Raw genomic sequence first — 13745 nt, forward strand, 5'->3', positions numbered from 1 at the left:
GGTAATTAAATCTAACCTGAAAGTGGCCCAGGATAGACAAAAGAGCCTAGCGGATCGACATACCACGGACAGAATGTATAATGTGGGCGACTATGTTTTTCTGAAATTATCGCCTTGGAGAGGTGTAGTTCGCTTTGGAAAGAAAGGAAAGCTAAGTCCCAGGTACATTGGACCTTATGAGATCACTGAGAGGATTGGTGAAGTTGCTTACAGGTTGGAGCTACCTCCAGAGTTGTCTAAGGTACATAATGTGTTCCATGTCTCGATGCTTCGGCATTATGTGTCAGATCCTTCACATGTGATTCCTCCTCAACCATTGGAAATTAATCCGGATTTGACGTACGATGAGGAACCAGTGACTATACTGGATTGGAAAGATAAGACCTTGAGGAATAAGACCGTGAGCTTGGTGAAAGTATTGTGGAGAAACCATTCAGCTGAGGAAGCTACTTGGGAGACAGAAGATCGGATGAGAGATATGTATCCGAGGTTATTCTATGACTTTTGATGTTCTGGTTAGTGATTGGAATTTCGGGGACGAAATTCTATAAGGAGGGGAGATTGTCACAGCCCGTCCCAGAATTTCAATTACCGAGGACGTGAAATTACTAAAACGCCCTTAAACGGGATTAAGGTGCGTAAATTTGGTATTTGTTTTACACTAAGATCCTAAACTAGGGTTAGAATTATATTAGTATGTGTTAATTTATCTGTGTTTGGACTTTAGGTGGGACCCTACCCCCTAAATCATTCCCTAATCTCTGGATCCATGTCTCATTCTCTCTTTCTTCCTCGTCTCTCCCTCAGTCTCTCTCACACTCCCTCAGAAACACTCTCTCTCTCTTACTCTCATTCTCTCTCAAGCTCTCGGACAAACACCAAGAACAATCACAATCCTACACCAACGTCCGATCTAAGATCACCACGACACTCCTTAGGACCTCACGAGCACGGGAATACCAGTTTTAGGTAAGTTCTATTTCGAGAACCCTAGTTTTAAAACACCCCGTGTAATGGCACTGTTCACGAACTTAATTTTGGTTGTGTTTTAGGTTAAACAAAGATCACCACGAGTCTTAGGAAGTTCCAAGGAGGCTCGGAGTGCCTCGTTTGAACAAAATGGACGTCGGGATCGTCGGGTTCGAGTTTGGCCGAAATTGAAGAATTTTGAAAGGTTTGATCTTGTTGTTTTTAGGCCTTAAAACCCTTCCAACGTGTTAGTACATGTTAAATGCTTCATTTTGGTATAAAATGCGAAGAAATTGGTTGAAAAACGAAGGAGAATAGTGGATTTGAAATTTTTCCAGAAACCGGCGAACAGTCGCCGGCGACCGGTGACTCGCCGGAGAAGACAGGGAATCTTCCGTCAAGTTTGACGGAATATTCCGACGCCGTTAGTTAACTTTAACGGAAACCGTTAGTTTTTAACGGAATATACTAGGATTTGACGGAATATTCTCTAACGCCGTTCACTGTAGCCGTCAGTGTGCATGTCACGTGGCCGCGCGTGGGCCGCGCGTAGGTCCGTGCCACGTCAGGCGCGTGGGGGCGCGTGAGGACTCCAAAAATTATTTTAAAAATATGGGGATGATCCTGAGGTTGTGTAGGTCACTGTGGTATATTCATATACCCAATTTGAGCATCGTATGAAGAATTTATTACCTAGTTTGGTTTAGGTGCGTTAATTGTGCGTTAAATGATTGTTTTAAGTTATTTCACTTCTAGGTGAAACTTATAACGAGGACGAGCACATCCAGGGGCGTCAAGGGGGTTACGACCCGGCGACATACCAGTGAGTGGGCATTGCTTTCTATATATATATACCTATATACTCGATTTCCCCAGAAATCAAATTTAAATGAAAAATATATTGAAATGAAATGAAATATGATGTGATTGCCATGCATAGAATGTTATGGATATTATGAACTGTCGTATGATGCATATATGTATGATGGTGCTGTGGACGCACAGGTAAGTATTTAATTACTGTTATGTTGAGGATGATGATATATTGAGCTCATATCCTGCACCATGGTTTAGTGCTTATAGTATTCACCGCATCGCACGCTCGCCTTGGATCCAAGTAGATGCTGGTCGTACAGTCCACGCGGAGTGGGTACGACGGGCCAGTCGTAGAGTGTTAGTGAGATTATGACTGGTGGGTGACCTTAGGTTATTGTATACAGATGATTGATGAGAGAAGCACTAGAGCGAATATTACCATGAGTCGTTCAGACTACATTAGGTGGTTCCGACTTATGTGCAGAAGGCCGGACAGGTCACGCGGAGTGACTCCGGCAGAGAGTGAGATTGATAGATGTTGAGCTCTAGGTTCAATCGTTCAGGGCTATTAGAGGGCCTCCGATTGATTATTTCTTTTACCTGATTATATTATGTTAATGCATTCATACTACACTGTTGAAATTGGCATGGTACATTCTTTATTGAATCTGTTATAAGTTTGATGATTGAGACAGTTGAGATATATATGCTATATACTATTTTTCTGGGAAAGTATACAGGTTTTCCAAAAAGGGGTTATAAATGTGGATTTATGAAATGTTTTGGAAAAGCTTTATTTTCGCCCACTCACGTTTTCTGTTTTTCGCCCCTCCAGGTTCTAGTTGATAGTTGAGGCGTTGGTGGCCTACGAGACTGCTTCGGCGTTCTGACAGACTAAATAAATGTAGGATTCACCCGAGGGTGTTGTAAATTAGTTATGTTCCTACTTGACTGCACCTAGATGCTTATGCTCTGTTTATGTGTGTTTAGTACACTCTTATGCACATAGAATGCTCGGTTGTAAATAACTGCAATTAGTGGTTTTCGTTGACTCGTATTTTATTATTAAATCGTTTCCGCTTGCGTTATGGTTACGTCACACTCACGTGACGGCCAGCACGTCCTAGTCTTCGGGTTAGGGTGTGTCATGTGGTATGTGCGTACTTACTAAAAAAAATTATTTTTTAAAATAATGCTTCAATCAACTATTTGGTAAAAATAATGCACTCAACTAGTAGTCATCAACTATTTGTTAGGACATGATTGTGAGAGGGTGGTGGCGGGGTGGTGGCCAGGTGCTACGAGTGGTGGCTAGGGAACCATAGGTGGTATAGTCCAAGGTTTAAAATATCGATGATGTCGGAAATATCGGTTGTTAAAAACCATGGAAATTTCAAGGGAAATATCAGGATATTATCAATATCGATAAAAATTGAATAAAAACCACGGAAATTGTAAGAAAAACTTGGAAATTTTTATTGAAACTTTGCAGGATGTTTATTTAGTCAATTATCTATTAGTTTATCACAAAAAAATTGGAAGGAAATGCATTGCATGATGAATTTAACTGATTTAAGTTGATTATATAGCGAGCTGACAAACATTGTGAGTGTAGAAATATGTAGTAATTAATGAAAGAAGTTTAAACACACCATAATCATTTATATATAATGAATTGGTACAATATTTTACACTTCATACATTGCATGGTAAGATACATGAGTGACTTAGTACCACATAAAGTTCCTATCAAGGTCTAAAATATCGATGATATCGGAAATATCGGTACTCCAAAAACACGGAAAATTCGATGGAAATATCGGGATAATATCGATATTTTAGACCTTGGTATAGTTGAGTGAAATTGTGATTTTTTTTCCACATATATCATCATGCTTGATCGCCATGGGCGCCATGGGCGCCGCTCTGTCTTCTATTCGGGTCAGAGTGGCCATTCGGCCCCTGGCTCCACCCTGGTGGCCAACGGCCCTAGGTGGTAGGCCTGAGTAGTGCATAACTTATCAAAAAGAAATAAGCAAAATTAAGTGATTTATTATCAATAAAAAATAAACACGTTAATTAATATTTAAATAATAATCAAATCAGCAATTTATGTTGTTTAATTTACAATATTTGGTCATATTTGGTCTTCCTCACATTATTCTAAAATGATACATAGAGACGTGTGAGAAGAAATAAAAGTATTATCATTTTACTGTATAGATAAGTATCTTAATAGAGGAGCCGCCTTCAGTTCCCTCCACCACAATTCAAGCATCCTCCTGCCTATCAAAACAAACATGCATTATTATGGGTTCAGGGGTCCCAATTGCCATACCCTAAAAGCAAAATAACCTTACGTCTTCACGAGAACGTCATCACAATGACTTACATCTGCCACGTGGCCCAACCGAAGAAGCTTCATGGCATCCTTCGGGGAAAGTTGTACGAAGGAGCAAAGCAACTTAAACAATAAAAAAGGAATTAATATGTTTTACTATTTATATGAGGAACCACGCCTAACAAAAGTAAGATAAAACCAAATTAAGCATTTTATTTATTCAACTACCATTTACTCCTCCAGAGTCCAGTCAGCTCTAATAATGGACTGTCTTGATGAGGATCCAAACCCTAACCCTAATCACTTTGTAGAGAAGTACATCGTCGATCCGCCTCCGATGGATTTTGATGAGCTTTCAAACTATCTCATGCTTGATGAGTATGATTTTAGTCGTGATCATCAAGATTCTTCTTCGTCGCAAAGTGTTGGCTCGTCGTCCCAAAATTTTGCCGGTGGTGCTGGCTCTGGTGGATCAAGTGGTGGTGCTGCATCAAGAAATAATATGCAAGTGATGATATATATATATATATCAATATCTGATTTCCTTGCTTCTTTTCGTTTTCTTTTGGGATATAAGGTTAAAAAATAAAGTATAATTAGTTATAAGCTTGGTCACTGGCAGCTAGCTAGCTAGTAGCTAATTAGCAAGCTCTCTCTCTTAATTATTTTAGATTTAATTAATTGGTAACTAAGAAAAGAGACTTTCTTTTTCGTTTTAAAAATTTAGGGGTAATATTATTGGTTTGAAAGTAATTAGAAATAAGACTTATTACAATTTGCAAATACCGCAGGAATGTTGAGGTGAGGAGAAACAAGCTTAATAAGGTGGAAGGGGGTAATCACAGAGTTGCATTTAGAACAAAATCGGAGCTGGAGGTCATGGATGATGGATTCAAGTGGAGGAAGTATGGAAAGAAGTCGGTCAAAAACAGCCCAAATCCAAGGTAATTATTCTAATATTTAAATATAGGAGGACATCAATTCTTTTATTTATTTATTTTTGTCGATCAATTATTTTATTTATATATCATCCATATTGTTTTCCGTTTGTTTTTAGAGAGACGATATTATACTGTTGACTGCATAACTTATCAAAAAGAAATATAGTGCATAAAACAATGAAAAACTTGGATCACGCCTTGGGTTAATTAATTGCACCTGATTTATTTGTTGTTAAATTCTTGAATAAAGATAAAGTTTCAAAGTCGGATTAGTAGTTCAGTAGTAATCACATGCATATATAGTTCGATAGCTGTTGAGTTTTTTCACAAATGTCTCATTGCAACTAGAAGGAAAACTATTCAATATAAACTTTTCATGTATAAAATGCACAAAAAATAATAAAAAAATTTACAGCTGAAATTAGTTTTGCGTACGGGCATGCGACGTAGATTGATATGTACATGTTTGTCTGCCAATACATTCATTCATGGCCGAACATAAAACAAGTAATTTGAGCCACTAATGAGAACTGAAACTAGTAGTCTTTATAACCTTATCTATAGTACCACTGCTAGTAAACGTGCGTACAGCAGCTAGTCATGATCTGTGGCGTACAAATCTGTAGGGTTGAGTTTAGTACGGTTACCATACCGAAATCTTATACTAATTACTGTACTAAACTTTTAGTATAGTAGAATTCATTATTATTACCATACCAAATTTTTAGATTAGCACCGCATGTGTTTACTTCATTTCCTTATTAATGATTCAGATTGTGCTAAATCCTGAATATTAGAGGTACTTATATTATATATTACAATCGTTACACAGCTGATTGAGCTGCAGTTCTACCTCTTCATGCCATCGGAGGTATACCGTCGCACGCCTTTTGTGCTCCTTGTGATATGCATATATAACTTTTAAAAGGGATAATTGTGAGGCAATTACAGTATAGATTTTCTTCTATATACGTTTGGTTATTTATCTGATACCATTCGACGAGGTTAAGAGTAATAATACATGCATGCACCTAATTGTTTTCCAACTTTTATCCTAGTTCTCTCACATAGAGTGAGTAGGGGCGGAGATGATAGTAGGATAAGGGTGGACAACGTTAAGAGCATGTTTACTTATGTAGTATGAGTATAAAAAAGAATAGGTGATAAGCAACCCTTCGTTTACACAATTATATATTCATTGCTTGTATATCACTCATACATTGATTTAAGTTCTTAAACCCACAATTAATGTGTAATACATGCAAATGTATAGGGGTGATATGTATAACCTATTCAATTACTTTCCAATATAAAATCAGTTTAATTTTCTGGAATAATGAAGTTAATTGATCACTTGCTGCTTGGGTTGTCATCATTAGTTTGCATATTCGATATGTTGGGGTCCTCAATACGATTCATTTGCATATTATTATGGGAGTTTTAACGAAAAACTGTTCACTTTAACGAAAAACCATATTTTTACACTAAAAAGTCAAACCTGGTACTATTCATTTTACCCTTTATTTTGTCATTATCATTAAAACTCAACATTTTTAAACCCTTTTTCATTAATTTTCCTTATAATATAACGTATACTGGACCCAATATATTAATAATTTTAATAAAGTCAGTTGAAAGTCGTAAGATTTTGATATCTCATCTATTGACTTCTAACTGAATTCAATACGGGCGTCTGGACCACGAGTATCGTCCCCATATATACACAAAAACAAGGGGTGTTGTATGTGGATATTTGTGTGACTGGGACCGCACGGATACATAGTCCGATTGCCGGATTCCATAATTTCTTCTTTCACCCTAGCACTGAATATGTACATGGAAGTGGGATCCCTCATGAAATATTTCTAAGGTTGGCTCTTCCATATAGTAATTGTAATCTTATTTCTAGTAATTTCTCATAGAAAATGTTATCACTTATGTCTAATTTTTAAATATTTCTAAGGTTCGCCCATACCAAATATATTGTCGAGACAAATTTAACTTTTACTAAATTATGCGACAGAAATTACTACAAATGTTCAAATGGAGGCTGCAATGTAAAGAAGAGGGTAGAGAGGGACCGAGATGATGCGAGCTATGTTATAACCACATATGAAGGAGTGCACAATCATGAGAGCCCTTCTGTCGTTTATTACAATCAGATGCATGCTGATCCCAACAACATTTGGACTTTGCGAGCTTCTTCACAATCTTCAGCTTCTTCATAGATTAACACCTTCGTTAATAAATTTTCTAATACCTTCGTTAATAAATTTTCTTCCTCGTTGTTAAAACTAGTAAATGTTTAATCTCACGAACATAGACTTAAATCATCTACACTATTATACATGATCAGTCATGTTGGGAGACCCCAAAATTTAAGTATTTTACCCAAGCCGAGTACTAATCGAATTTTAATCCGAGTTGGGGTTGCGTCTACATTGGTGTAGTTTCCGTTTTTACTATGTAAATATAGATTACATTGTGCAAGGGGACTTGTTATCTTTGAAAGGGTAAAGTGGCTAGGGAGGTTCTAATAGGCCGTAGGCGCTAGTATCTCGTCCAATGTATTGAAAAATAAAATGCAAAATAGAAGTTGTCTATTTTATGTCCAAGTGAAAGTCGTGACCTAGGCGGATCTAGGTGGGCTAGGCATATGCCCTTTCTTAATTTTTAAACATCTAGGGATTAGTCATGGTAGGGTCTGTTCTTTTTAATTACAATAAGGGTGAGAGAACCCTTTTTTATAGGACTATGGTCCCTCCCCTTTTACATAGTCAATGGACTAACTAGTTAGTCCAAAAGATGGGACAACTAGTTCATACCATTTTAATGAATAAAAATATTAATAATATCGAGCTCTCGATGATGAAGTATAGGAAATAGAGAGAGACAAAAGAGAGTGAGAGAAATTCGAGTGTGCTATATTTCACATTAGCATGCCTATTTATAGGCCTAAGGGTCACGTAAATAAGAAACTAAAGTAGTAAGATATTAGACATTGGCCCTATACGCATATTTGTGGACTACCAAATTAACAATATTTACAATACAGCTCGATATCTGTGCTTATTAAAATGTCACTTGTAGTTGTAAGCATGGAATAAACATGGGAATCAAAGTAATTAAGAGTTCAAAATATATTAAACACAGAAAACCGTAACAATGTTTTAATTGTTGATATCATCCATTCACACATTAAGAAATTATCAGAGGGATCGATGCATATAAAAGCAGTCAATTATTACTTGTATGATCTTTGTGGAGCCAAAAATATTCACTAGGCGACACGTGGACTTTTGGACAAAAGAGGACAAAAATACCCTCGAGACATACCGGGTTTCCTACACGCGAGCAGTGGAGAATCATCCATCAACCAAGTCAGGAGTACCCAAAATGGGTAACAATTCAAAACCTATTTCATTCCATATATGTTTTTACCTCATTTTTTCCTTATTCAATTAGCCATTTATTTCAAACATTCCATAACATCCTCAACCAATTAATATAATCAATATATTAAAGGCTAATTACATCACCAAATTAAGCCCAAAAATCACCCTAAAGGCCAGTTATCCCTTCTCCAAAGGGAGCCGGCCATTTCCTTCTTTTTTTCACCATAATTTTCCTTTTTTGTGACATTGATTAGCCAATTATACAAAAAAACCACCAAAACATTCATTTTATGTTTAATAGCCAAATAAATTGGCTAATTAAACCTATATCAAACCCAAAAAACCCTAGCCACCTCCTATCCCTATAAATATACTCTCATTTCTCACCAAAAAGCCAATTCCAATTCTCTTACAAAAAATCCTAAACACTCTAAACACTTTTTCTCTCTAAAATTCTAACTTTGGCATCGGAAGTTCTTCGGCCAAAGCCCCCCCCAATTCATCGTGGGCGCGTGAGGCTTTTGGCCTTAACCTAAGGTGCTAGTTGTTTTGTAGGTGCAAAATCGTCCAAGATCGAAGAGGAGAAAATTTGCATCCACAAATTGGTGCTTTCATTGAGAGTTGAAATCCATACTCGTAGAAGACTCTCGCATAAAAAGGTTTTTTCTTTATTTTCTAGTCCATTTGAATATTTTTCATACGTTCTTATTATTAGAATTTTTTACTTGCAAAGGTTCTTTGATAAAACGTATAAGCAAAATATAATGGCTAGAAATTTAGAAATTTCCACAAGTGAAAATTCTAATGTTCAAGAAATGGGATTGCAGAGATCCGTGAGGCTAAATGCGACAATAAGTGGAGCAGCACCACCACCACGAGTTTCCACCATGGGAACCACCACGGTGGCTACCTCGGTAGCCACCCGTGGAGAGGTCCATAGAGCCTTCACCACGGCTCGAGCAGTGTCATCCAAGTTTGCACGGGCCTAGGCCCAAGCCTCGCATTCGCATGCATCATATACTAAGCAGCCTGCTCCCGCCAAGCAACCTGCTCTCGCAGCCCAGCCTGCTCCCGCCAAGCAGCCTGCTCTCGTGACCCAACCTGCTCCCGACGAGCAGCCCACTCCCGTGGTCCAGCCTGCTTCCGTCGAGCAACCCACTCCCATGGCCCAGCCTGCTTTCGTCGAGCAGCCCACTCCCGTGGCCCAGCCTGCTCCTGCCAAGCAGCCTGCTCTCGTGACCCAACCTGCTTCTGACGAGCAGCCCACTACCGTGGTCCAGCTTGCTTCCGTCGAGCAGCCCACTCCCGTGGCCCAGCCTGCTTCCATCGAGCAGCCCATTCCCGTGGCCCAGCCTGCTCCTGCCAAGCAGCCTGCTCTCGTGACCCAGCCTGCTCCCGACGAGCAGCCCACTCCCGTGGTCCAGCCTGCTTCCGTCGAGCAGCCCACTCTCACGGCCCATCCTGCTTCAGTGGTTTTCCAAGCAGCCCAAGTCGGCCAAAGACTATCTTAACCATCCGGACCTACCATCGAGCCGGGGGCATTCTCACCATAATTTTTCGCGAATTTGACATTTCCCAACTCAAATCTCGTGCCCGGAGTCTACCACTCTTCCATTGCCCAATGAGGCACATTCCTTCCAAGCTCTTCCAACCCAAATGGAGAACAACACTTGTCACGACAGGTCATAGAGTTGACAAGCGTCCTCGCACAGCAGACGACCTTGGTGAACCGGCTCTTGCAATGCACCGAGATGCAACGTACCCCAGACGAGATGTTCCGAAGTAGGACAAGGGCAGACAAAGAACCTCTCCAGCAGCGTCCCGGTAAGCAGCCACTCGACCAGCCACGAACGGAGTGTTCAGGCAGTATACACTCCCGATTGGGCCCCCGAGATAGCGTATACTCCCGTCTTAGAGCGTGGAGGAGCGTGCACTCTCGACTAGGCCCACAAACGAGCATACATTCACGGTTAGGGTCACACTCCGATAGTCAACATAAGCAGCCTTCCAGGCGAAATGTTCATTTGCGGCTAAGCCCGCAAGGAGCATCATCCACCTCACATCGGAGTAGGCAGCCCGACGGACGAAGAGAAGCAGTCACTCAATCCAGCTCAAGTTCAACCAGCAGCCTACGAAGAACTCATTCGCCTGCTAGGAACGCACCATATGCACTGCATCCGCGGCATAGACGAGCCAAACACATGGAAGAGCAGCCTAGACCAGCAAGTCATGGTTGGGGGTAGCCGAGAGCTCCGCTACCCCAACAAAGGCAAATTCAGGAAGAAGTAGAGAGACTTTTGACCAAGCGATTGCATGATTTCCAACGCAACGAGGTCACCGACGAGGCACTACGACGGAACATGACCAACATAAGCAGGTCACCCTTCACGGACGAGATCGAGCAGGCAAAGCCTCCACGCGATTTCAGCATGCCACATTTCACATCTTTCAAAGGGGATGAAGACCCGGAGAGACACTTAAAGCGCTACCGAAGCGCAATGATCCTTTATCGAAACAACGATGATCTCATGTGCAAGATATTCGCCACCACTCTACAAGGCGAGGCGCAAGATTGGTTCTACACCCTGCCGCCACAATCCATCCGAAATTTCTACGAACTTTCTTTGGTTTTCACCAAAGAATATTCATCATATCGCTCGATCAAAAAGAAGTCTGACCATTTGTTCGACGTCAAGAAGAACCCAAAGGAGTCGCTTTGTGACTATGTGAGGAGGTTCAAAGTAGAGAAGGCAAAAATAGTCGGATGCAACGACTCGATAGCTAGAGCAGCCTTCCAAAAATGACTTCCAGCAGACCACCCGCTATTCGAAAAATTGATCATGAAAGAAGATCTAACTCTGGCAGACTCTTTTGCTTTGGCAGAGAAGCATGCACTCTGGGATGAGGCTCGCCAATGCACATTCAAGGACTTGAAGAAGTACTCGACATCACCTCCATAGTAGCAACGGAGGACTTATTCGCATGTTGACAGTATCTAAAGTAGCAATAAGCTCTACCATCATGCGAGAAGAGCTGGGGGCCCGACTACCTGTATTCTACAGTTCAAAAGCTCTTCTCGATGCTATAAAAAATTCAAAAGCTAACTTTGGCGATAGTTGTTGTAACCCAAAAGCTTAAGTTTTACCTTCAAACGCACGCAGTCATCATCAGGACGCATTATTCCGCCGAATCCAAACCTGCGACGATAAAAGCATAGACCCTGGCAGATGCAAAGTTTTCTGACGAACACAACAACTCGGCCTAAAAGACACGCCAATGGCAGACGAACACTAGAAGGAACACTCAAAAGTAAGTTTTGTCCTCGTCGCCCCAGAAGATTCAACTCTAGAGTGGCCTAATACCGGAAGTTGAGCATCTCCTGCTACATGTAACATGGCCCCAGCTCCACGGCTCCCTACCGCGCCTTCAAGCCTAGCCTTGACAACGCAACAGAACGGCCCAAACGGCACCCCGAAGGCAGCTAAGCACACTTTAGCCACACCTGCTCCCTCAATGGAGATTTCTGGCGTTTGCATGTCGATGGCGCATCCAACTACAAAAGCTCATGAGCAGCCGTGGTTCTTGCCACCCCAGACGTTTCAATGCTCGAGCAGGCGATCACTCTAAGCTTCAAAGCATCTAACAACGAAGCAGAGTACGAAGCCCTACTAGCAGGCCTTCGAATAACAAAAGACTTGGCGGTGAAAAGCTTTCAATTTATTCCGATTCCCAGCTAATCACCAGCCAGACTACTAGGGGCAAAGGCATGACGATCGTGGCAACCGACTACTTCACCAAATAGGTAGAAGCAAAGCCCATGATGACCACGATTCAGACGGACATAGAGCGTTTCATATGGAGGAACATCATTTGTCAATATGGCATCCTTTAATCCATCGTCACCGACAACGGCCCGCAATTCATGGGCAAAGATTTGGCGAAGTTCTTCCAAAAATATGGCAGCAAACAGCACATGTCTACGCCAAGATATTCTCAAGGCAATAGACAAGCCAAAGTATCCACCAAGATGATCCTCGACTGTCACAAGAAATCCCCCACCAGTAAGAAAAGAAAATGGCCAGATGAACTCCCTAGATGTTTATGGGCATATCGCACCACCAAAAGACGAGCAACCGAAATGAGATGGCCACAAGCTTAAATCTGGCAGAGGAGAAGTGCGAGTAGACTTCACTCACATCGCAGCTTACCAGCAGCAATTCCAGCCCAGAGATCTAGTCCTAAGAAAAGCCTTCATCATTGCCCATAGAGAAGGTCCGTACAAAATCAGCAGAGTAGGCGGCAAGAGTAATTACACCCTCGCCACCATGAAACGATAAAATGATCGAAAAGTAGTGGAGCGCCTACAACCTGAAGAAGTACCGTGTGTGACCTCCCACTGCATCAAAGCCCAAAGACTCAAAAAGCTCAACGGGCACCACCTCACAAGCTGAAGACTATCCAGTTGTTATGCAATTCCTACCTTACAGCTAAGTTCTCGTTCGTTTCACTCGTTTTTCAATGAGGAATTTAGAAGTAATCACAACTTGGCTCGGCTGCATGCTTACAACAACTAATCACTCATGCACTTCAAAAGAAGATTGCGCCCTTCTTAGGGACTCATCGCAGGAATTGCGCCCCTCGAGGGACCAACCATGCTCTCCAGTGCGAGAGTGTAAACCAATTGCCCGACACCCATATGAGTTAGCTCTCCAAGACGGGAGGATAAACTTTACACTCCGAATATCCAGACGTGGATGAGCCTGGCTGCCCTAGTGTAACTAGATGCACGATGGCTTGCGCCGGGATTCCTAGAAGTAGCCACAATGGTCTTTTTCAAGGCTTAGCTAACTGAAGGATTTTGGGTCTCTTGGCCTAATCTACGGGGAACCGGGCCCTAGAGACGGAGAGGGCACATTACACAGTACGCCCTATAGACGGCTGCCCTGGAACCCTAAAGCTGCTACCGAGTGCACTAAGGTAGCCTACGAATTCTGGAAGACTGCCTACGGGTTGCCCTTCGAGCAGTAAAGCAGTGCTAGACTTATACAACCGCACATTCTTGTGAAAGGTTAAACAAGCTAGCGCGCATATACGAAGTTTTATCCACTGCCGACATGCTACGTAGTCAATAAGCTTCACCTCTGCCAAGCGCGGAACAACCTACACCAAGTCCTAAAGTGTTGTGATACTTGCTACGCAACCTACGAAATTGAAGAAAGTCAAGGTTAACAGCCTAGTGGTTACGCGGACTTGTCTGCTTCTGTAAGTAAGGCATCCGGCTGC

General features: G+C 41.5%; 1 protein-coding gene and 1 long non-coding RNA gene across 2 annotated transcripts; both read left to right on the forward strand.

Moving 5' to 3' along the window:
* Positions 1–1731: 1731 nt before the first annotated feature.
* On the forward strand, positions 1732–2855 carry LOC114823969 (uncharacterized). Its single transcript, XR_011576510.1, has 2 exons — positions 1732–1792; positions 2621–2855. It is a non-coding gene; the product is annotated as an uncharacterized lncRNA (long non-coding RNA).
* Positions 2856–4288: 1433 nt separating this feature from the next.
* Positions 4289–7506, forward strand: LOC103405603 (probable WRKY transcription factor 51). Its single transcript, XM_008344613.4, has 3 exons — positions 4289–4630; positions 4918–5070; positions 7091–7506. The coding sequence occupies exons 1-3, from the start codon at positions 4389–4391 to the stop codon at positions 7293–7295; spliced, it is 600 nt and encodes a 199-aa protein (XP_008342835.3). The 5' UTR covers positions 4289–4388; the 3' UTR covers positions 7296–7506.
* Positions 7507–13745: the final 6239 nt, after the last annotated feature.

Source organism: Malus domestica, chromosome 15 (genome assembly GCF_042453785.1).
Source record: "Malus domestica chromosome 15, GDT2T_hap1".
Lineage (NCBI taxonomy): Eukaryota > Viridiplantae > Streptophyta > Magnoliopsida > Rosales > Rosaceae > Malus > Malus domestica.